Source organism: Caretta caretta, chromosome 1 (genome assembly GCF_965140235.1).
Source record: "Caretta caretta isolate rCarCar2 chromosome 1, rCarCar1.hap1, whole genome shotgun sequence".
NCBI lineage: Eukaryota > Metazoa > Chordata > Testudines > Cheloniidae > Caretta > Caretta caretta.
This window is the reverse complement of record NC_134206.1, coordinates 46,341,591-46,363,719: the sequence shown is the minus strand read 5'-3', so window position 1 is coordinate 46,363,719 and position 22,129 is coordinate 46,341,591. Positions and strand designations below refer to the sequence as shown.

The window sequence follows — 22,129 nt, the reverse complement described above, 5'->3', positions numbered from 1 at the left end:
CAAGGGGGCATCATTTAAGCTCCCTGCTTCAGGTACCAAAATGTTGTGGGCCGGCCCTGCTCATAGTCCAACATTCTGGGTTCAGTGCAGTTCCAGAGATGTAGGGTGAAATCCTGGGCTCATTGAGTTTTGCCATTAACTTCAAAGGAGCCAGAATTTCACTCAGAAAATTACAAATGTTTACATCTACCAGTATAAGCACGAATAGGGTATTTAGGTAATATCAGCTCATTCTGCTTATAATTTCCCTAGTTCCATTGCCCTTGTGTTTGGTTTATAATCTCCACATTTTCTAGTTCCTTTTATTCAACTACAGAATATGCCAGTTTCCCTACTATTGTTCACATTTTCTTACGACTTGGATATCTGTTTGAGATTTACCAAATGATTCAGTAAATAAATGTATGTGTAATTACAGTTGCACCAGTACAAATCATAAAGACAGTAAAAGAAGTGGGGAAGTATATGGAGAACAGGAGGTGCCACGCGGATTTTCAGCAAATACGTTATTTCAAACAGACATACGGTGCTGCGCAACTAATGAGCTGGGCAGAGAATGCACCAAGCTGTATACAATAGGTAACATAACTGTAAGATTTATTTAAATAGGGGCCTAATCCTGCCATTGATATTAATTGCACTATTCACTTCAGTAAGGTTTGCAAGACTGGGCTGTAAATTTGTCACCACTGGAATAAATATGTTTAGAGGTACATTACTGGGCAAAACTAATGTAATGCTGCTATATTTCTGTCTCATATTTATCTCCTAAATTCTAATGCTTATTTATAGTTGGGGCCCTAGCAAATTCACAGTCCATTTCGGTCAATTTCATGGTCATGGGATTTTAAAAATAATAAATTTCATGATTCCAGCTATTTAAATCTCAGATTTCACAGTGTTGTAATTGTAGGGGTCCTGACCCAAAAAGGAGTTGGGGGGGTCTCAAGGTTATTGTCGGGGGGGTTGCGGTGCTGCTGCCTTTACTTCTGTGCTGCTGCTGGGCAGCGGCATAGAAGTAAGGGTGGCAATACCAGACCATACCCTCCTTACTTCTGCATGGCTGCTGGCGGTGGCTCTGCCTTCAGAGCTGGGCAGCTGGAGATCGGCGGCTGCTGGCAGGAAGCCCAGCTCTGAAGGCAGAGCCACCGCCAGCAGCCATGCAGAAGTAAGGAAGGTATGGTCTGGTATTGCCACCCTTACTTCTACGCCGCTGCTGGCAGGGCGCTGCCTTCAGAGCTGGGAACCTGGCCAGCAGTCACTGCTCTCTGGCCACCCAGCTCTAAAAGCAGCACAGAAGTAAGGGTGGCAATACCACAACCTCCCTCAAGATGGGCAGCAGGTATAATAGACCAGGGGATGCTGCCGCCGGACACCCGATTGCAGGTTTGGCGGGTGACGTTTTTGCTTTAGTATGCCCCATGCAGGTTCTGGGGTGGCTAAGGAGGCAGTATGTGCTATTCAGCTTCCCAGGATCATCAGTAGTCTTCCTGGACACCAGAGAGATTACTGATGAAGCCAGGAAGCTAAGTAGCAGATACCTCCTCTTCAGCCATCCCGGAACCTGCATGGGGCGTAATGAAAGCACAGGTTCTTCTTCGGGAAGAGATGCTGTGGTTTTTCCTGGGTGGCTTGGGGCCTGGGGAGGAGAGGGGATGTGTGGCTGTGGCTGGCCCGGGTCTTCTCCAGGCAAGCGGGGAAAGGGGAAGGACTCGGGCCTCATCCGGGCAGTGGGGACCTCGGGGCTCTTCCAGGCAGGTGGAGGTGTGGCTTGTAGCTCCAGCCATGGGGGAGGGGGCAGGGGGTCTTGGGGCTCCAGCTGCGGGGGGTCGGGGGCAGAAGGGGTGGAGCTGGGGGCTTGCCTCCCTGAAGGGGGACTCCACCCTCTACCCAGGCCCCTAAAATAACCTTGCAACCCCCTTGCAATTCCCTTTTGGGTCAGGACCCCCAGTTTGAGAAACGCTGGTCTCTCCTGTGAAATCTGGTCTTTTGTGTGCTTTTACCCTATACTATACAGATTTCACAGGGGGAGACCAGATTTCACAGCCCATGACGTGTTTGTCATGGCTGTGAATTTGGTAGGGCCCTATTCATAGTACATTAAAAAACAAATTGTTGTGTTATTTTACATTTCATCAGTAACTGCTATTTTTTCACACAAATCTTTAACATCTACTTTTAATAAAAAATCATTTTAATTTTTTTTTGTAATACTGATATTCAGGGGTTTTTTAATAAACTTACTTTGATTGGCTTAATTCTTTGCTGAATTGCACCCTGTATGAATACCGGCTTATTGCTGGATTTGAAAGTCAGGACAGAATTTGGTTTTATTTATTTAAATGTTAGACTATTATAATTCATTTGAACGTTAGTTATAAATCTGGAAAAATAGTCTGTTATCATTACAAATACAATAATAGATGCAAAACCTATGGATGCTTACAAATGTGAAAATGGGGTGTGGGAAGGAAGGAAAAGTTGAAATAAATTACAGTTTACTCTGGGGAAAATTATTTCATTTGTTGTTTCACTGGTGTGTTTTCATTTTGCAGATCTAAATGAAAAACTTGGAGGATCTTCACCAGAACTCCTTCTTAAAGTTGGGGAACCATTTCTGATAAGATGTAGAGCTTTTTATAAAATCTATAGTTTCAGGTTGAAATGGCATTTTGAAAACAGAGAATTACAACAGGTAATAGAACACGATTCTTTTCACATAAGTCATAATGGCCAGTGCCTCACGATATTAAATACAAACTTTATTAAAAACTAGGGGCACTGGTTTGAAGAAACAGACTATCAAGAAGACTCCTCCATGGTACGGATTGTCTATGCATTTGCCTCATCAATGGGAAGAAGTGATAGTGGACATTACACCTGTTCTTCCACAGAACATCCAAATAAAACAACTTTGGTTACAGTCTTAGGTAATTCAGATTCATGTTGTTAACTTTGTGCCACATTTTTCTTTTAGTCATTCAGTTGTTTGCTTGCATGTGTATACAGTATGTTTACAATTATTATGAAAAATCCTGTTTCTACTTGAAGTTAAAGTTGAAAATGGAGATTTTATCCATATCCCTGCAGGTACCCCACAATCACACCTGCTCCCAGGTTATTTGCATTACTCCTCAAGGCCAGTACTTCTGGGAGTGACACCACCATAACATTAATTTGAAGTCTAGCCTACACAGTGTTGTCATCCTTGCAACAGTATTTCCAGAAACAAAATAATTCAAGATGGCAACTGCAACCATTTCAAAGGGAGGCTGGGGATATAAAATATTGGACATATCCAGAGGGTTTCTAGATACCCAAAGTTTCCTGTAAATAAAGCTTTCTGTGCACATTTGGCCAACCATCCTTTGGAATTATGCTGTTGACCTTCTAACAAATACAGGAGATAAATTTTAAATTAAAATTCAGGTTGTCCAGTTAAAATTTAAAAAGCCAGAATATGCAAAAGTTAAGGTTTCTAAAGCAACAGTAACTTGGTCACATTGTATTTATGCAATATTTTATTCCTGTTTTTCTTGTTAAATACGTAGCTTAATATGTAATAATTTGTTCTAGCAAATATACATAATATACAACATTTTGCCCATAGTTCATAAACATTATAAAGTGCTTTTAAGTGATGCTCTTCAAACATCAGGTCATTTTATTGGGCTGAATGGTGGCTTTCCCATGAGCCCACAGTAAGGAGCAATGCATTGTTGTGCTCACTCTGGAGAAGCCCAGGGGGAGACTGTGATCCAGAGAGAGTGAGTCCCTGTTGCTTTGGGGAGGGAGTAAAGTGAGCTGGGCCTTTACCACCCACTGCCTGTCCCTTTTTGCTCCCCCATGCAAGGGAGGGACATGTCATGTATGTGGAGCCTGCTCTCCCTCCCACACTGCTACTCATGATGCAGATAGCCAGCTCAGGAGCCCTCATATCCCCTTACGTCCTGCTCCAGAGCACTAGCCAGTTATCATTTATTTTACATACTAGTTGCCCTAATACATAACTTAGTTTACTCGAATCCGTACCAAGTATAATCTACATGCACAGGAATGAAATCCAGTTATTACAAGCATACAGTGTTCCAGAGGAACAGCCGTGTTAGTCTGTATTCGCAAAAAGAAAAGGAGTACTTGTGGCACCTTAGAGACTAACCAGTTTATTTGAGCATGAGCTTTCGTGAGCCACAGCTCACTTAGCTGTGGCTCACGAAAGCTCATGCTCAAATAAATTGGTTAGTCTCTAAGGTGCCACAAGTACTCCTTTTCTTTTTAAGCATACAGTGGTGGACTCTCTCACAGAACCCATTAACAAAGGCATGAGGTTGACGGCTTTCCCTCATAGAGCCCTGCTTGAAGGGACTGACTACAGAATGAAAATTATGAGTAAAATGGTGGGTAAAATGATTTGTGAAAGAGTAAATCTGGGAAAGAATTGAACCTTCTTCTTTATAGTTTAATAAACATGCCCCAGTTATGTCACAGAAAACAAATACTAACTTTCAGGTAAAATCCAAATTTTCTTCTTATTAAATTAACTACAATGTGATTATGATTAGCTAGCCATGATATAACTGGCCAGAGTGACATACTAGAGGGCTTAGGGCATGTCTCCACTGCAAAGAAAAACCTTCAGCACTGAGTTTCAGAGCCCTGCTCAATTGACTTGGGCTTGAAGGGCTCGGGCTAAAGGGCTAAAACTAGCAGTGTAAACATGTCCACTGGGGATGGAGCCCAGGGCTCTGAAACCTGGTGAGGGGGGAAGCCTTGGAGCATGGGATCCAAGCCAAGTGGGAATGTCTACATGACAATTTTAAGCCCCGTAGCCTGAGGCCCACAAGCCCAAATCAATTGAGCTCTGAAACTCGCTGCTGCAGGTTTTTCTTTAAAGTGCAGAAATACCCTTAGATACTACAGTAATGGACACCATGGAAAACCCTACGGTAGTAGCTAGATGCTGCTAGTAGAACTGGATGATATTTTTTTGACCAAAACTTTTTTTCAGCAGAAAAATGCAGATTTGGCAACACTGAAACATGTTGTGGGTTCCTATTGATTCTGTCAAATTGTTTCAAGCAACGAAAATAAAAGTAAAATAAATAAATCAAATCAAAGTCAGGAAAACCTGAAATGTTTCAGTTTGAGGTTTTCAAAATGAAATGTGTGTATTTTCCTATTGGAAATGACTTGTTTTCAAATTTTCTTTAATTTTATTTTTTTTTAATTTAAAATGTAGAAAAAAATGCTTAAAATTGAAACAGAACGTTTTGGTTTGGGAAGGAAAAATGTGTTGCTTGACCTAAAACAATTTTTTTTTCCATTTCAATTTACCAAAACTATTGAAAAATGTTATTCATGGTTCAATTTGAAATTTATTTTATTTCTTATTCTTTGAAATTGCCAGTGAATCAAAAAAAAATCCATCATTTGCCCAGCTCTAGCTGCTAGGTTCTTGCTTGGGCTAGTTAACTCCCACCTTCAGGGTATTATAGGGGAATATCATATAAAATTGCACATAAAACTTGACAATAAAAAAAAAGAAAGAAAAGAAAATCCAAGGCAAAGCAAAGGCACATCAGCCCGTTCAGTTTGTGTGGCTTCCAACAAGGCTTGCATGCCTTCAGGCCAATGAAAAAACCATAATCATTTCAAAATTAGTAATTTCAAAAGTTAGCAATTAATCCCAAATGCCATCATCAGCAATCCTTTCCCCCAAAAGGAAGATACTATAACAAATGAAACAAGCCTATGATCCTGAGATGAGAAATAAGGAGTCATTGAAATGGAAGTTCTCAATTTCCGAAATGCTCACATTCAGCTTCAGTCTTTTACTGAGCAGAACATTTTCCTATATCATGGTAACTAAATACAATAGACTGGCCACTTTGTTGTACACAAAGTTTCTGAGTAAAGGAAGTCAAAATTCAAACCCAGCTTCTGAAGCTGCTGCTTTCAGATGAGATAAGTCTCTCTTCGTCTTCTTCAAGGCTGGGGGATAGCCTAGAAAGACTGCATCCTTGGAGCCCAAATTTAAACTATGGAGCTTGTTTAAATGTAATGTTCCCATTCTTCACACTGGAGAATCTCATCCCTGACTGATTCAATTTGTAGACGAATGAGGTGGATAGATTTCCTTCCTGGTAGTCTCAAAGTAGATATGCGCAGTATTATTGTAAGAAGAAAATACTTCAGCCAAACAGCATAAATTGCCATCTCTCTGCTCCTTTTCAAGTACGCCTGCTAATCTCACTTTTAATTTTATCCTTATTCTCAGATTGTCAAGTGTGGTAGAGGGGTTTTTAAACACAGCAGAAACCAAGCCATTCACCACAGCCACAGAGTTCTTCATGTCTGTTATTCTCACATCCAGTTTCTGGATTTTACCTAACACTGATGCCATTTTGTTTTATTGGCATTGGATAAAGAATTCTGCGCATTATCCAGTCTTTGTACAAGGAGAGAGGAGCTATTTTCAAATAAATGGTTCTAGCTGCTGAATACCAGGTTCAAAGGAAAAATAATTACAGAAACAAGAAAAAAATCAGATTCAGTCTTAGGAGTTTCAACTTGACTCCCACGGCCCCTAAATAATATAATTACTCTTAATACATTTTGAATAGAAATCCAAAACCTGCTGTGAAGATCAGATCACTCACTCTTGCACTCCTTTCTTTCAGCTGTAATAGGAAAAACTGTTTTGTTTATGTTCTTTCATAGAGAAATGGCATCACTTTATTTCAAGGTACTTGTGGACAGTATGGAATTAGCCGTTAGACCCAATCTCTTTGAATGGTGCTCACAACATAACTTTAAATGACTTTCCACCTGAAAAGATGAAAAATACTTCCCTTGGTCCCATTTGTACAGCCAAGACGTGTATAGCTCGCAAAAATTGGAGAATTCACACAAAAGGAAGCATTTCTTGTTTTAAAGCATTGTCCATTTTTATGGTTTATGTGGGAATTTCCACTATATTATTTGCTAAATGAGGACTTCATCTAGAGAAAACTGTGCTTTACAGAGCATGTGGATTTGGCCAGAAGAAAACTATTTAAAAAGAAAAGCCCAAACCAGCACTATTTACTACAATTCACGTTTTTTTTTTATTCTTTATGGACCTGATCCTAAGCCCACTGATGTCACTAGAAAGGCTTCCATTGATTTCTGTGAACTTTGGAGCAGGCCCTGTGAGATGTAGATTTTTTTTTTAAATTGATGATTTTAATACATTTTAAGGTTCCTTTTCTATTTTTCATTTTATATATATACTGTATTAATGAACAAACAAAGAAGTAGATATATATTTTGTTTTATCTTTTCAAAGTCAACCCTCTGCAGGTAAGAAATGACAGCAGCCATCAAGAGATGCTTAAACTAGCAGTGATGTATTACTTTATATTTTATAAATCTTAAGTTATTAACATTTGGAATAAGTATTTGCAATTGAGTGAAAGAAATTTACATGGGATGATCACTGTAATTGATTCAAAATGAGGTGCGAGGCAGAAAGATGGATGAGTTCCTGTATTTTTAAAGGTCTTTGAGTCTTTTATTAACCAAGCCAATCAGATTGGTTCATTCAAAGACAGAGCATTTACACATAGACTGGAGTGGAACATCAGGACAAAACCTGCATGTTATCACCCAGTATCACACCTAATCTTTTTGTAGATAAACAGAGTGATTTTATGACCAATGCATTTATAATTTGCAATAATAAATGAGAATAAAAATGTGCACATTTTCAAAATTCCTTCATTAGATGGCAGCTTTTATAATAGAATTTTAATATTTTGTTTACAGAAAAGGGATTTATAAATGTGACTGACTCAAGAGAAGATTTTGAGATTGATCTGTTGGAAAAGTTTTGTTTTGAAATTAAACTGAAAGCATACCCACCAATTAGATGTATATGGATTTTTTCCCAAAAATCATTTCCTTGTGAGCAAAGATACAATGCGGATGGATACAGGTACTTAACTATTCTGAATATTTGTCTGTTATAATTTGTACAAATACTTATTTTATTTTTTGTCTCTTAAACAGAAGTATTTGTTCATTTTTTTCTTTTAACGTGTAGAGTGTGGTTTTTGTTTTTAAGTTAACTGTTATTTTTTAAATATAAATAGACCGATATAGTGGTAAAGCAGTGTTACCAAAGTGTTCTGGAATATTACTTGAGTCTTCAAGAGCAACTCGGGTAAATATCTAGTGTTATCCATTTGATTAGTCTTGTGTGTTATAACAAATCCTTTCCTAAATTATGCACATAACATACCTCTTTCAATTATTTTGTTATATCCACAGAAAACTCAGTTTCTTGATCTTAGACATAATTCTCTTTTTATGAACCCATGAATCCAATCATCCATGACTAAATTAGAACCTTTTAGGTGTTCCCTTAGTCTTATTCCATTCTTAGCTCATGTTCCCAGTATCTTTCAGGCAGCTAAAGCCAAGCTTATTGGCATGTAATTTCCTAGACCATTAATAGATCCCTTAGGTCTTGTCTACATTACAGACATTTTACTAGCTGTCCAATTCACAGATTTTTCCCATGTTACAAAAGAGGTTTTGAAAAAAATTTGTTAACTATTTTTTCTGCTACTTCCTATAATAAAGTTCTGGCATGGATTCTGTCTAGTCCTAACGATGTATCCATTCTCCAGGCTAATTTCTTGATATCATTATCTAATTTCCTTCTGTGTTTCCTTTCAACGTTGCAAACTAAAGTCATACAGCAGTCTAACCTCTAACTTTGTGAAAAGTCAGGCAAAAAGTTAACGTTTTAGCAATGTTAACTACTCTTGTCTATGCATGGCCTCTGCCAGGTCTGAGGACATAATGCTCCTGTGCTGATTTCTTGTTCCTCATATTCTTAAAACATTTAATTTTTTGCTTAAAACTCTGTTGCAATCTTGCTTTCACTTTTTAGCTTTGCTTTCTTTATCGTTTTGTTACACTTCACTTTAGTCTTAAGCCTTTTTGGTCCTATTTTGTAACAGACTTGGCTATTCATCTGAATCAGGTTGGTTATTTGGAGTCAGACCTTCATATGGTGCAGAGACAGCACAGATCAGCCTGGTAAATGATCTTGTCCTGGCAATGGAGGCAAGAGATCTGTTTTTGTTGATAGCGTTCATTTTGTCAGCAGACTTTGGTAGAGTTGTTTACTGGGTCTTGGTGACTAATCTGCAGTCCCTGGTGTGAGTAGGCTGATCTGTTCTTCTGATCTGATCTGATCAGTGGTTAAGATAATTTCTGGAGATGAGCTTGCTAAAGGTAGTCATGAGCATTTACTCATCCTTGTCCAAGAGATACGACTTACATGCTGATGATACTCAGCTTATTTACTTTCCAGCTATTGCACACTGTCTCCTAGCTGTCTGTTTGTCTGGCAGACTGTTGTGTTTGGAGGACAGACAGTTGGTTCAACCCAGATAAGAGTAAAGGGCCAAAAATAGGATTTTTGAGGAACTGTGAGATGGTTTGGGTAACTCCGATATACAGGAGGGTGAAGTCACCACTTAATCTCAGGAATATAGAAGTCACTCTAGATTGCTTTTTCAGCATGGAAATGCATGTTGCTATCATAATCCAGAGTGGTGACCACCATCTCCAAGTTCTGTGAAAAGCCCACCCTTTTCTGTCTTTTGCAGGCCTGTCTTTGCTTGTTCACCCCGTAGTCACCTCAGGCAAGATTCTTGTAACTGAGTCCTAGTCAAGCTTCATCAATTACAGGACATAGCTGCCCAGGTGCTCCATGCACAGAACCCAGGGAATCAGTTTTGTTTAAATGTTGTTTTTAAAAAGTTTTCATTTACAGTGTCCCAGATAGTTATACTTAGTGCTTTAGATTTTCAAAGCACTGTACAGATTTCAGCCAACACAATGCCCCTGTAGGAAGGCAGGTAGTTAAGTATTATTATTGTACCCATTTTGCAGATGGGTTCAATGGACAGAAAAGTAAATATATTAAAAAATAAATATGCACTCACCTTCTATAGCACCCTGTTTGATTTCTTTTTTCAGCTTTGCATGTTTTGGTTTATGGTTGAGTAATCATCTTTCCCATCACTTCTACTTTGCTCCTTTCATATCCTTTTTATTGATTTTATTTCCTTTTTTGATTTCTGTTATTTCCTTTTCAAGTTGTTCCTCCTTATTGCATTTTATAGTAAATTTGTACTATGAACTTTGCTCCTTAACATTTAATTTCAAGCTATAAAAAATTTGGCACCATCTTTAGTTCCTCTAAGTGCTAAGAGCAACAACAGGTTCTTTCAGACTTTCCATTTTCTGTTCTCTCTTTATAAAACAAACCATATCTCTGTGCTTAGCACACTGCTGCTTTTCACTTCCTTACTATGGGTGAATCAATTCCATGAAGGCAAATGCTCTCATGTACATCTCGTTCTCTCACCTTTCCTTGTACTTACATGCGGACACCAAAGAAATGACTCTTAAAAGGCTCTTCTTCTTTCTTTCCAGTGACTAGTGATTCTTGATGCATCGATGTTTGGGTGCCCAACTGGAGACACTCTAAAGAGGGCTTGATTTTTAGAAAGTGCTGAGCACCTAGACATCTCATAAACAAATCTGTTTTTCTTTCTACCACCTATAAGGTCTTCAAGGTGTCCCAGTTGAGCACTCTACAACTGAGGCACTCAAAATCAATAATCACTACTGGAAATCTTGGTCTCAGTAAGCAGGCAAAACGACACTTCTCTTCAGTGTGAATTTTCTTGCTTTAGAACCACATATGGATGGGCTGGCTTCATAACTCTGTGTTATGTGTCTTGTCTAATAAAAGCTACTTAGTTTTTTCCCCCTCTCTAGGTTTCTTTTTCAGGGCTGACTGTCTCTTTCTCCTGTACACCTACCTGCTGATTCTGGCTGTTTCTTCTCTTCTGACTGTTACAGATTTTCCTCATATGCCTGCCCTCTTTACCCCTATTCACTGATTGAAACTCTTCTAGCCAACAAACCTTATTCCCTTAAGTCAGGACATCTGTACCCTAAAGCAGGGGTTCTCAAGCATCTCCCTTAAGTACTCTTCTAACACTGATGAACCAGCAAAAGTTCCCTCTCAAATCTGGCAACAATCCAGACAAAAATAAAACAATCAAATGAACAGATTTGGGAATCACTCCCATTTCCTTTCATTACAGCACATAGTGAATATAATTATGTCTGGAGACTGGTTTTACATTTCTTTATTCAGAAAATTTTTATTTTGGATTCTTTGTTAACAACTTGATTTTTAAAAGAATATTTGAATCTTGACTACATTTAATCTGTAAATGTGCTTAAGCATTTTACCTCCTTTTCTCAACAGCATTTCTTCAAGGTTCTGTGATCATAAGTATCAGTCTGGGGAATATGTATTCTATGCAGAAAATGATGATACGTATGTGAATAAAACAATGATGTTGTATGTGAAACGTAAGTAAAAAATGCACAGGTTTGATTAAATCTATGGGTGAGAAATCCTGACCCCTTTGAAATCAATCAGTTGAATTTTTGCCATTAACTTCAATGGGGCCAGGAATTCATGCAATATGTTGTTTCTTTCCCACCCCTCTTTCATCCTCCTAAAAAAAAAAGTTACAGTTTATCACCTTGTAGATCAGGAATTTTTCAGATAGTAAGAGTGAACTATAACTAGATGTCAAATACATTAGACAATACAAAAAAGCAAACTTTTTAAGCGGGAAAAAGGGTGGGTAAGTGGGAATTTTGAGATTTAACCAATAGTAAGGCGGCTTGCTAATGTCTTCTGTTTCCTAATGTCTCCCATGTAACTGTTTTTATTTGTGCATCTCATAAACAAGCCTGTTTTTCTTTCTACCACCTATTTGGGAGATTTTTTTTTTACTTGCATATTGCAGATTTTGGAGTACAGTAAGGGTACATCTACATTGCAATTGGAGGTGTGAATACAGCTAAGGTGGGCATACCTGTGCTAGCCAGCGCGGCTAAAAAGAACAATGAAGACACAGTGGCACGGACCCCAGCTCTTCACTACAATTTTTCGTCAGGCTAGCTAGATCAAAGCTAGCATGGGTAGGCCTACTTGAGCTGCATGCAGACCTCGGATTGCAGTGTAGACCTACCCTCAGATAGTTTGAGTCCCAGTGAAATACTGAAAACTTGCTACCTGTCCTGAAAATATTACTGCAATGATAGAGGTAATCAAAATGGGAAAGGTTTAAAAAAGTGGGAGGGGTAAAATAACATAAACTCTTGTCAGAATTTTTTCACACTCGTCATGTAGCAGCTGCTATCATGTGCTTCTGATATGTCGACATTGCCTCGCAGTTTGGACTATGGGGGTGTGAATAGCCCTTAATGCCAGCCTTGGCTGTTAGATGCCCTGCTTGTGGCTTCTTTATGCAATTCACGAGTTCACGAAATTCATCCCAGAACCCTGTGATGGGGTATATAACCCTGCCCTAGAACTAAAGATGTTAAAGAGCAACTCTGGGTCCAGATGACCCCCGCCCAGCCTCACCTGCAGAGCATGCTCCAGATGGAGGTGGAGCTTAAAAGTAAGTCAGACAGCTTAGAAGGGGACTAACAAGGCAGGGAGCTCCTGAGACAGGATGCTGCAAAAGCCATTCTTGAAAAAGGGGTGCCTACTGGTTGCACCCAGACAGACAGGAGGGGCAGTTAGTACCATTTTTCCAATACCTATTTGCTACAGACTGCAAAACTTGGGTAAGAAGTGGCCCAAGGAAGGCAGCGTTAAGGTGCTCTTGGGTGCCAGATCCCAGTGGAGTGACAGGGCCTGGGCTCCCCTACCCCGCCCCCCTCTGCATTAAGAAGGGACTTATCCCGTGACACTTCCAACAAGCGCTGACCATCACAAACCCATGAACATTTAGTACCTGTCAGTGCTGCACTGTCATGAGTTATGTGCTGCATCCAATATCTTTTGCTGAACATTCTCAGTCATCTCAGCTTTGCTACGTGTTAGTCATGTCATGTCAGTGCTTTACATTAACTGTCAACAAAAGAAATGCTCTTCACTGGGAGCCAGGCCCTCAGAATTTGCCTTTTCATGTGGAGCATAGTTTGGAGGAATGATCATGTTGGGGTTGGCAGTCAGGAAGTTCTGAGTTTTAATCCTGGCTCTACCACTGATTCACTGTGAGACCTTGGGTCAATTACTTCAAGACCTCTGTCTCCAGTCCATTATACATACAAAGGAAATAACAGTACTCACTTACCTCACAGGGGTGCTGTGGAGATAAACGTGGCCCCCGGTGATGGGATGCTTTATAAATACCGCAGTAGATTTTAATCATTTTGGGTGTGGTGTAACCATAGGTGTTGGAACTAGGGGCGTTGGGGACGCTGCTGCACTGCCTGGCTTGAAGTGGTTTCCATCATATACAGGGTTTAGAGTTTGGTTCAGTGGCTCTCAGCAGCCCCACTATACAAATTGTTCCAGCCCCCCTGGGTGTAACCCTATAGACATAACTGTATTATTGACTAAAGTATTGTGCTATGTTTGTTACAGGGAGACCTGAAGTAACAATACAGTCAACATCAAAAGATATTTCTTGCTTCTGTGATAGTTACCCTGCACCATCTTGGACCTGGAGGAAATGTCTAGGACCCGATTCTTCTAAGTAAATACAGACATTTTCTGTCCTTTTTAAAAATTTCTATTATCTTATCTGTGATGTTTCTTTGCCTAAATAAAGACTAGCCAGTGACTAGGATACTGTAAGATGAACTTTGAGGTACATGCAGTGATGAGCTGCCAAAATCTTAACAACCGGTTCCCTCCTCACCCCACGAGGGGGTCATGGCCCACCCCAGCCCCCCCGGGACTCCTGACCCATCCAACCGCCCGTGTTCCTTGATGCCCCCCCCAGGACCCCTGCCCCATCCACCCCCTCCCCTGTCCCCTGATTGCCCCCAGAACCAGGCGGGAGGGTCTCGTGGGCCACCGTAGTGGGTACCCACCCCACCCCTAAGAGCCAGAGGGACCTGCCGGGGGGCGAGGTGGGAAGTCCCGGCTGTGCTTACCTGGGGCAGCTCCCAGGAAGCATCTGGCAGATCCCTCCGGCTCCTAGGGGTGGGGGAGCGTAGCTAGAGGGGAGCGGGGGAGCGGCCGCTCCCCCCACTGATCACATCAAAAGTGGCGCCGTAGGTGCTGACTCCGTGGGCGCTCCGGGGCTGGAGCACCCACGGGGAAAATTTGGTGGGTGCAGAGCACCCACCGGCAGCTCCCCACCCCGCGCCTGGCCCCAGCTCACCTCCGCTCCACCTCCGCCCCTAAACACACCGCCCCACTCTGCTTCTCTGCTCCCCCCCCCCGGCTTCCCATGAATCAGCTGTTCGGCAGGAAGCCGGGGAGGGCTGAGAAGCAGGTGGCGGCTTCGCGCTCAGGCCCAAGGAGGCGGAGGTGAGCTGGGGCAGGGAGCGGTTCCCCTGCACAGCCCCCCCCCCCCCCCCCCGGGTTACCTGCTGCGGCGCGGCCAGCCCTCCTCGCACCCCCCGCCCCAGCTCACCTCCGCTCCGCCTCCGCCTCCCTGGGCCCGAGTGTGAAGCCGCTGCCTGCTTCTCAACCCGCCCTAGCTTCCCGCACGAACAGCCGATTCGCGGGAAGCCTGGGGGGGGCGGAGAAGCAGAGCGGGGCGGCGCGTTCAGGGGAGGAGGCGGAGCGGAGGTGATCTGGGGCCAGGGGTGGGGCGGGGAGCTGCAGGTGGGTGCTCTGCACCCACCAAATTTTCCCCTTGGCTTCTCCAGCCCTGGAGCACCCATGGAGTCAGTGCCTAAGGCGCCACTTTTGTCCCTCATGGAACAACCGGTTCTAAAAGGGCTTCTAAATTTAACAACCGGTTCTAGTGGACCGGTGTGAACTGGCTCCAGCTCACCACTGGGTACATGTAAAATAATAGTCTAGTACAGGGATGAATCAGACTAAATTAGAGTTTTTCCTTGATTTTAATAGAAGCAACATCAGGCCCATAAGCATGTGTATCTGAAGCTCTTTATATTGAAATAAACACAGATGTGTCTATAGCAATAGTTAGACATTAATTTAATTGCACATTGTCCCAGTATGAATACTGGATTCCATATAAGCTTCCCTTGGTGCATTTAGTGATCCTAATGAATCAAAGTATCAGGAGCAGTGGATTTGCCAGGGAAAACATCAAAGTCCCATTATAAATTTTGTTTTGTGATCTGACTAGCCCTCTGCCGATTCAAGAATTGCTAACTCTCAGATGTTAAAGTGACTGGTAGATACCCAGGAAGAAAGTTGTGTATGTACTACTACACTCTTATTAATCTCTCCTCATATGGAAGTTGTTCCATACCCCAATCATTTTTGTTGCCCTTTTTGTACCTTTTCCAGTTCCAATAGATCTTTTTTGATATGAGGCGACCAGATCTGCACCCGGTATTCAAGATGTGGGCGTACTGTGGATTTATATAGCGGCAATACGATATTTTCTGTCTTATTAGCAATCCCTTTCCTTATGATTCCCAACATTCTGTTGGCTTTTTTGACTGCCGCTGGACACTGAGTGGATGTTTTCAGGGAACTATCCACAATGACTCCAAGATCTCTTTCTTGAGTTGTAACAGCTAATTTAGACCCATCATTTTATATGTATAGTTGGGATTATGTTTTCCAAGGTGCATTACTTTGCATTGATTGACATTGAATTTCATCTGCCATTTTGTTGCCTAGTCACCCAGTTTAGTGAGATCACTTTGTAACTCTTCGCAGTATGCTTTGGACTTTATCTATCTATCTATCTATCTATCTATCTATCTATCTATCTATCTATCTAATGTACACATGTATAATGTATGTAGCTGTATATATCATCATGTATAATAATATAGTGAAAATCAAGCCGAGCAATACTCTCCTCTCTAGCATGAACATCAGCCACCTCTCATGATTTGGCCTCCCCAAAACCCTGTGCAAGTTGTAACAATCATAACTGGACCTCATTTCTTTTTAGTTGTACAGAAGAAATCACAGAAGGGATTTGGAGTGACACACATGAGAGGGAAACCTTCGGGTCCTGGCATTCCAGCAGCATTTTAGTTATACAGGACAAAGTGATAGGCTTTTCTGTTGAGTGCTGTGCAAACAATTCTGTTGGCTCATCCTGTGCAAAGAGATTCATTAACCAACAAGGTACTGTACCGCTACTGAGACAGTGCAGGCCATCTCAAGTTAATTAAAGACTACAAAGAGAAAACTGTGTCATCGTCTATATTTTTGGTTCATATCTGAACATTCTTTGCAAATAAAATATAGGATTCCACACAGGCTGTGAGTGGAATTGTGGGTAAAATTTGTGTCTCTTCTGGCATGATCTTTTTCTTAAGTTCAGTGATATAACGTTTGGGATCAAATCTAGCAGTCCCAAAGCAGACTACTCCTCCATTAAAGTCAGCTGCAGAATCACGCCCTGTGAATCTAGAGGCCTGCTTTTTATTCCTATGAGTAAGCTATACCGGGAAATTAAGTTACAAATTGATGTGCAGTCCCTTTTGCTTATGGAAATATGAGATCCTCCTTTTATGTATGATTTCAAAGAAGAAGCAATGTGGCTATCAGGTCATGTTCTGTTCAGATGTCTTCTCTGAGACTAAAGATTTACAGCCCAGAGGTATTGCATAAGGAAAAATATTTGAGCTACAGAAAATAACATGCAGTGTTATTTAGGAAGAGGGCAAATTTTTAATTTATTCAGTTTGAACATAAAGATTTCCTTTGACTTGAAGAGACAAGATATTGTCTTAATTCAGTACATGTATTGACCATGAGTGATAGATATTACCTGGTACCATTTCACATACACACTACATAGTGTCATAAAGGATATTAAAGTTGCTCAATTTTGACCTTCAGAAGACATTTTGCAGCTATAGTAAAAAAGGAAGTAGACATAGAAGAAAGAGTAGAAGGTAGCAGAGTCAGCCTGCTTTTGTGAGAGAAGGTCACATACTTTCACCTTGAGTGTCTTAAAACCATAAAAATATAACAAGGAAAAGGCAGGGAATTCCGATTTTAATACCATTAGTTACTGAGTCATTTTAATTTGTCTTTGTGACACCCAGCCTGGTAGTGATAACATCTGCACTGATTAGTGGCGTACATAGGCTGGACTGTCTATGAGAACATGTGTAGAATACATTTAAGGATTATGAATCCAGTCTTCTAAGGTCTAATATTTTGAATTTAATGAACAATGAATTTATGTAAGCATGTGTCAGACATAACTAGTTTACACTGGAGTATACTGTATGGATGGCACACACTGTATGCTGGTGTTAATTTTTTGAATGGGCAAGGATGTATTTATCTGTATGATGAAAAACTTAGACCTGGTCATTTTGGCATTATGTTGTTAACTGGGCAATAGCAGAGCAATACTCTAAGCAGGTTTGGTGTAATTGGTCCTCAGTTAACTGGTGGCTCTATTATATCTGCATTGAGGCAGGGGTTATGCAGTGAACCTTGGAATGACTTCTTATTTGTTTGGCTGCTTGTCTTTAGATTCACAGGGATCTGGGCAACATGCCATGATGGCATCTGGTTATGATGCCCAAGGGGTTAAAGAGTCATATAACATTCACTTTTTGAATGAAAATAAGTTTCAGACTTATCCAGTTTATAAGTATTGCCCATCTTGTTTTGTTAAGAATACAACTCATTTACAGTGCCAATTGAGGCCTGACCCAAAGACAGTTGAAGTCAATGGGGGTACTTCCATTAAACACCTCTTCCTGCAGTAGAATCAACAAGAGGGGGCTCAGGGGAAGAAATATTTATGACTATCCTCTTAGGGCTTCCTCCCAGTTCATTCCACTTTGGGCTGTCAGTCTGTCCCATGTGGAATGGATCATGGTGCCGACCAGGGATCCAAAGGAGATCAGGTGCATCTATGTGGAGATCTTTTGCCTTCACTCTGGCTCCTAGTCCCCAGCATTTTCTTTGCTACCTGGCAGCATAGCGACATTACCAGGGACTCCCCAGGCTGCAGCTGTCCCTGGGGCCTCATTAAAAGTACCTTCCCATCACAGACATGATAAGCTGTGTGGTGGAAAGGGGGAAGAATGTGTATTCTCCCAGCTCCACCCTCACCCAGTTCTGGGCCACCTAGACCCTGCCCCTCCCTCTGCATACATCTTTGCACCTTGGGTCACCTCTATTGCAGAGGCAACTGAACCCTCCTTCATATGGGAGTTGGTCGATCCACATACAGAGGATCTTACTCATGTACCGAGGTTTGAAGGGCATGATCTGGCTCCCTGAGAGATGTTGACCACCTGTAATTCCCATTGGCAATTCTCAGGCCAAAAGGGAATGGAAAATAGTGGAGATAATACACACACGACAGATTTCACTCTGTTCCTCGTAACTTGACATTACATTCCAGTTCTGATTCATTGTTTAATAACATGTATCTTTTTAAATTACAGGAGCTGTTTTTTCCCTCCAAGATAATGTTTCATTCTATGCAACTACTGGATTTTGCCTTCCATTTATAACTGTTTTGCTTATATTTATTTTTCATAAATACAGAAAGGTAAAAGCAAAAAACTTAAATGAATGCTCTCCACTCCCCTCTCTTGGAAATCTATTTCTCTGTTGGACTAATACAATTTTTCCATTTCTGAAGCAATTTAGATATGAAAGCCAAATGCAAATGATACAGATAGTTGGTCCTTCAGATAATGAGTACATCTACATTGATTTCAGTGAATTTGAATATGATCTCAAGTGGGAGTTTCCAAGGGAAAATCTGGAATTTGGTGAGCAATCTGCTATGTAAACCATGAAATCACCGTATTAGTTTGCATTGCACTAAACTAGAAATCACCTTAACTAATTTTGTCTTGTAGGGCAGGCACTTGGCTCTGGTGCCTTTGGAAAAGTGGTGAATGCTACGGCTTATGGAATTAGTAAAACTGGAGTTTCAGTCCAAGTTGCAGTCAAAATGCTAAAAGGTACAGTAAATCAAAAGAAAGATACTACTCTCACAAGCAGTGATTTACTGTTTGTGTTTTAAAGTAGAAACAGCGCCAGAAGCCCCTCTAAATCAATTCCCTTAAATCCTTCTATACTTCAATACTTACTTAGCTCTAAAAATTATTCCTTTTGCATATTCTTATTGCTGCATTTTGTAGTTTATTCCATGTATTAACTAAGTTCTAGAGTGTGTCTCTAAGGCACAACCAATAGTATGGGAAAGGGTAGAACTCTGCCACTCCAGGGGGGCACTGGGAGGCATTCACCCTCCAGGGAAGGACTCCTGGGCCTCCCACATGGCAAAGGTTGCATACCTGCTGCAGCATCCTTTCATAGGTTACATCCTTCTCTTCCCAATGCGGCTGGCCAGCTCTGGTGACTTGGGGATTTGGAGGCAGCTTAGTTAACAGCTCTGTTTTGGACCTGCTACTCACAGATGCTGTCTTAGTCTGCATTACCCAGCTGGGTCTTGTCTTCCCTGCTCTGCAGGCCATTTAGTTTCTCAGCTGTTCCACAGCTGTAAAGAACTTGTCCTCATCAAACCAGTGGGATGTAGTGAGGTCCTGCCTCCTGTGATATGGTCACCCAGTACCCCAACTGCCATATATGGCATTCAGAGGTGGAAACATGTACTCCATCCAGAAAAGAAGGCAGGGCTTAACTGACAGGTAGTGTCAGCCCTGAGAGGGCTTCCCACAAGGCCAGTCCTGAGAGCGCTTCCCACCTTTGAATTCTAGGAGGGCTCTCCCACTGGAGAAACCAGCTCTGCCATGCAATTCATCCCCCTTCATGCTGTGGTAGGGCAAAGTTTTAGCTCTAGTAACTTTTTTAAAGTTCTTTCTATATTTGATTGATATAGAGAGAGTGCTTCCTGTTCATGAGGTAATGGGACATTATTTTGGGCTAAATGAACTCTGATGCAAAGGAGATGTTTATCAGCACAGGGTACCATTTTTACTGAGTGAACAGAAAACACCTTCATTTTGTTGTTACACTGAAATATACTTTCCATTTTCTCACCCTTACTCTCTGATTGGCTACTATGGTTCCCTCATCTCCACGTACTACTGCCTTCAAAACAGACATGTCTGCCTCAGTTTCTTACCCATCCAATACCTCCCCTTCTCTTGCATAATGAGGAGTTATTAGTTCCTCTCTCTCCAACTAAGAGTAATTAAATTAATAAATTAAATTTTATTTATTATCTAGAGTTAGGTGAGGTGAGTTTGCATAATGATTCTACATTTATTGAAAAACAGACATAAAGTCTTTATTGAAATGATTGTACACTAATTGGCTAACAATTATTGGAATCGGAATGCAATTATTGGTACACTTTATGGTGGATGAGAAATCATAGACACAGACTCCCTCATCCAATCTGAGTGCAGGGAATTGCATAAATGAGAAATAAGTTATGAGTCAGTAGTTGTACTGCTTCTCTATATTGTAACTGAGACAATTCCATATCAGTTTAAGTTGTAAGCTATGGTTTCCTCGAAATTGCATGATCCAGTTTTGAATCAGGAGAGACAATATGGAAAAATTATGGGCCAAATTCTGCTCACAGTTACAACTGTTTAAATCCAAAGTACCCCTACTGAACATGTTTCAATGTTATAGCAATATAAACTTAGAAAGGAATTTGGTTCTATATCTGTCTCCCTGTCTCATATTTAAAGCAAATTCTGGCTACTTCTCAGAACCTGCCAACCGTTCTTTATTTTATCACTTTCATAATATCTGTTTTTCAAGACCACAAAATCATCTCACAAAGCTTGTAGCTAGAACACAAACACAGAGAGAGAGAGAGAGAGAGAGAGAGAGTTCCAGCTGTGATAGATAGCAGATAGAATATCTATTTATCTTAAAGTATTACTCTTTAGAACAATTTTCTACACAGTCACAGCTTTATATCAATGGGATTAATCTAAAAGGAAAGCTTTCTATGCCGCACAGAACCTAAACTTTTTAGGTTTCAAAGTCTAGCCTGTAAATATTTTTCTAAGTTTGTGTTGCTGTTGTATTTACAGAAAAATCTGACCCTTCTGAAGAAGATGCTCTAATGTCAGAGCTCAAAATGATGACTCATATTGGAAGCCATGAAAACATTGTGAATCTATTAGGGGCTTGCACCACGTCAGGTAATAAACACCACATTGAAATATACTAACCTAAATCAATGTAAAGAAGACTTCTGAATGGAATACAAATACCTCAAAAATAGGCCATTAGCAGCAATATGAAGCATCTGTGAACACTGATAAATCCCAAATCCCATGGTTAGTTTGTTATTTCCAGTGTTGTGCTATGCAGTGGCCCAGATGCAGAAAATAAAGTGAGGGTAAAACGAAAGAGAATCTAAGGGCTTGTCTACACGCAAAAATTGTACTACTTTAACTATACTGGTACAGTTGGTATAATTAAAATAGCACAGCCCACCTCCTGTGGATGCAGTTATACTGGGATGAATGTGTTTATACTGGAACAGTTAATTCCTGTGAGGAAAGGGGAAGAAGCAAATATGGCATAAGGCATCTTTATATCAATATAACTATGTCCACACTGGGGGGTTGTACCTATTTATTTTTTGCAGTAGAAAATCACCAAAATAGTTACATTGGTACAAAAACTGTTTGAAGACCAACACTAAGAGGCAAAGAAGACTAGGTAGCCTGATGGACTGACAGGAAAGGAAAGAAAGTGGAGGGGGTAAAAAAATGAAATGAAAATAAGAGAGTGGAATGAAGGATGAGGAGTGAGTGAAACAGAGAAGGGAAGAGAAAGAAAAAGTAAAGAGGGGAGTGAACAGAAGAAAAGAGTGAGGATGGAAAAAATAAGAGGGCAGAGATTGTGGTTTACTGTTGTTCTTTATTGTTTGTATTGTGGTGGTGCCCAGGAGCTCCAGTCATAGACCAGGATCCCATTGTGCTAGCTGTTATACAAACACAGAATCAAAAGATGATCCCTGCCTCCAGATAGCTTACAATTTAAGTAATGTAGTCGTACTAGTGAACACAGAGAGGATAAGGAAGCTATATAGTGTGAGCAGGGCCAAGATTCTACCTGGTATTTGTATTTGTAATTGATTTGTTACATCCATCACAC

General features: G+C 40.8%; 1 protein-coding gene across 1 annotated transcript in view; it reads left to right on the top strand.

Annotated features, from left to right (window-relative positions):
* FLT3 (fms related receptor tyrosine kinase 3) overlaps positions 1-22,129 on the top strand; it is a 76,952-nt gene that overhangs the window by 35,700 nt on the left and 19,123 nt on the right. Inside the window, exons 6-16 of the mRNA XM_075127584.1 lie at positions 419-579; positions 2,556-2,695; positions 2,777-2,930; positions 7,807-7,975; positions 11,342-11,448; positions 13,529-13,640; positions 15,999-16,177; positions 18,472-18,578; positions 18,672-18,804; positions 18,895-18,999; positions 21,055-21,165. Of these exons, the coding sequence (XP_074983685.1) occupies positions 419-579; positions 2,556-2,695; positions 2,777-2,930; positions 7,807-7,975; positions 11,342-11,448; positions 13,529-13,640; positions 15,999-16,177; positions 18,472-18,578; positions 18,672-18,804; positions 18,895-18,999; positions 21,055-21,165 (1,478 nt within the window). The remainder of the gene's footprint in view (positions 1-418; positions 580-2,555; positions 2,696-2,776; positions 2,931-7,806; positions 7,976-11,341; positions 11,449-13,528; positions 13,641-15,998; positions 16,178-18,471; positions 18,579-18,671; positions 18,805-18,894; positions 19,000-21,054; positions 21,166-22,129) is intronic.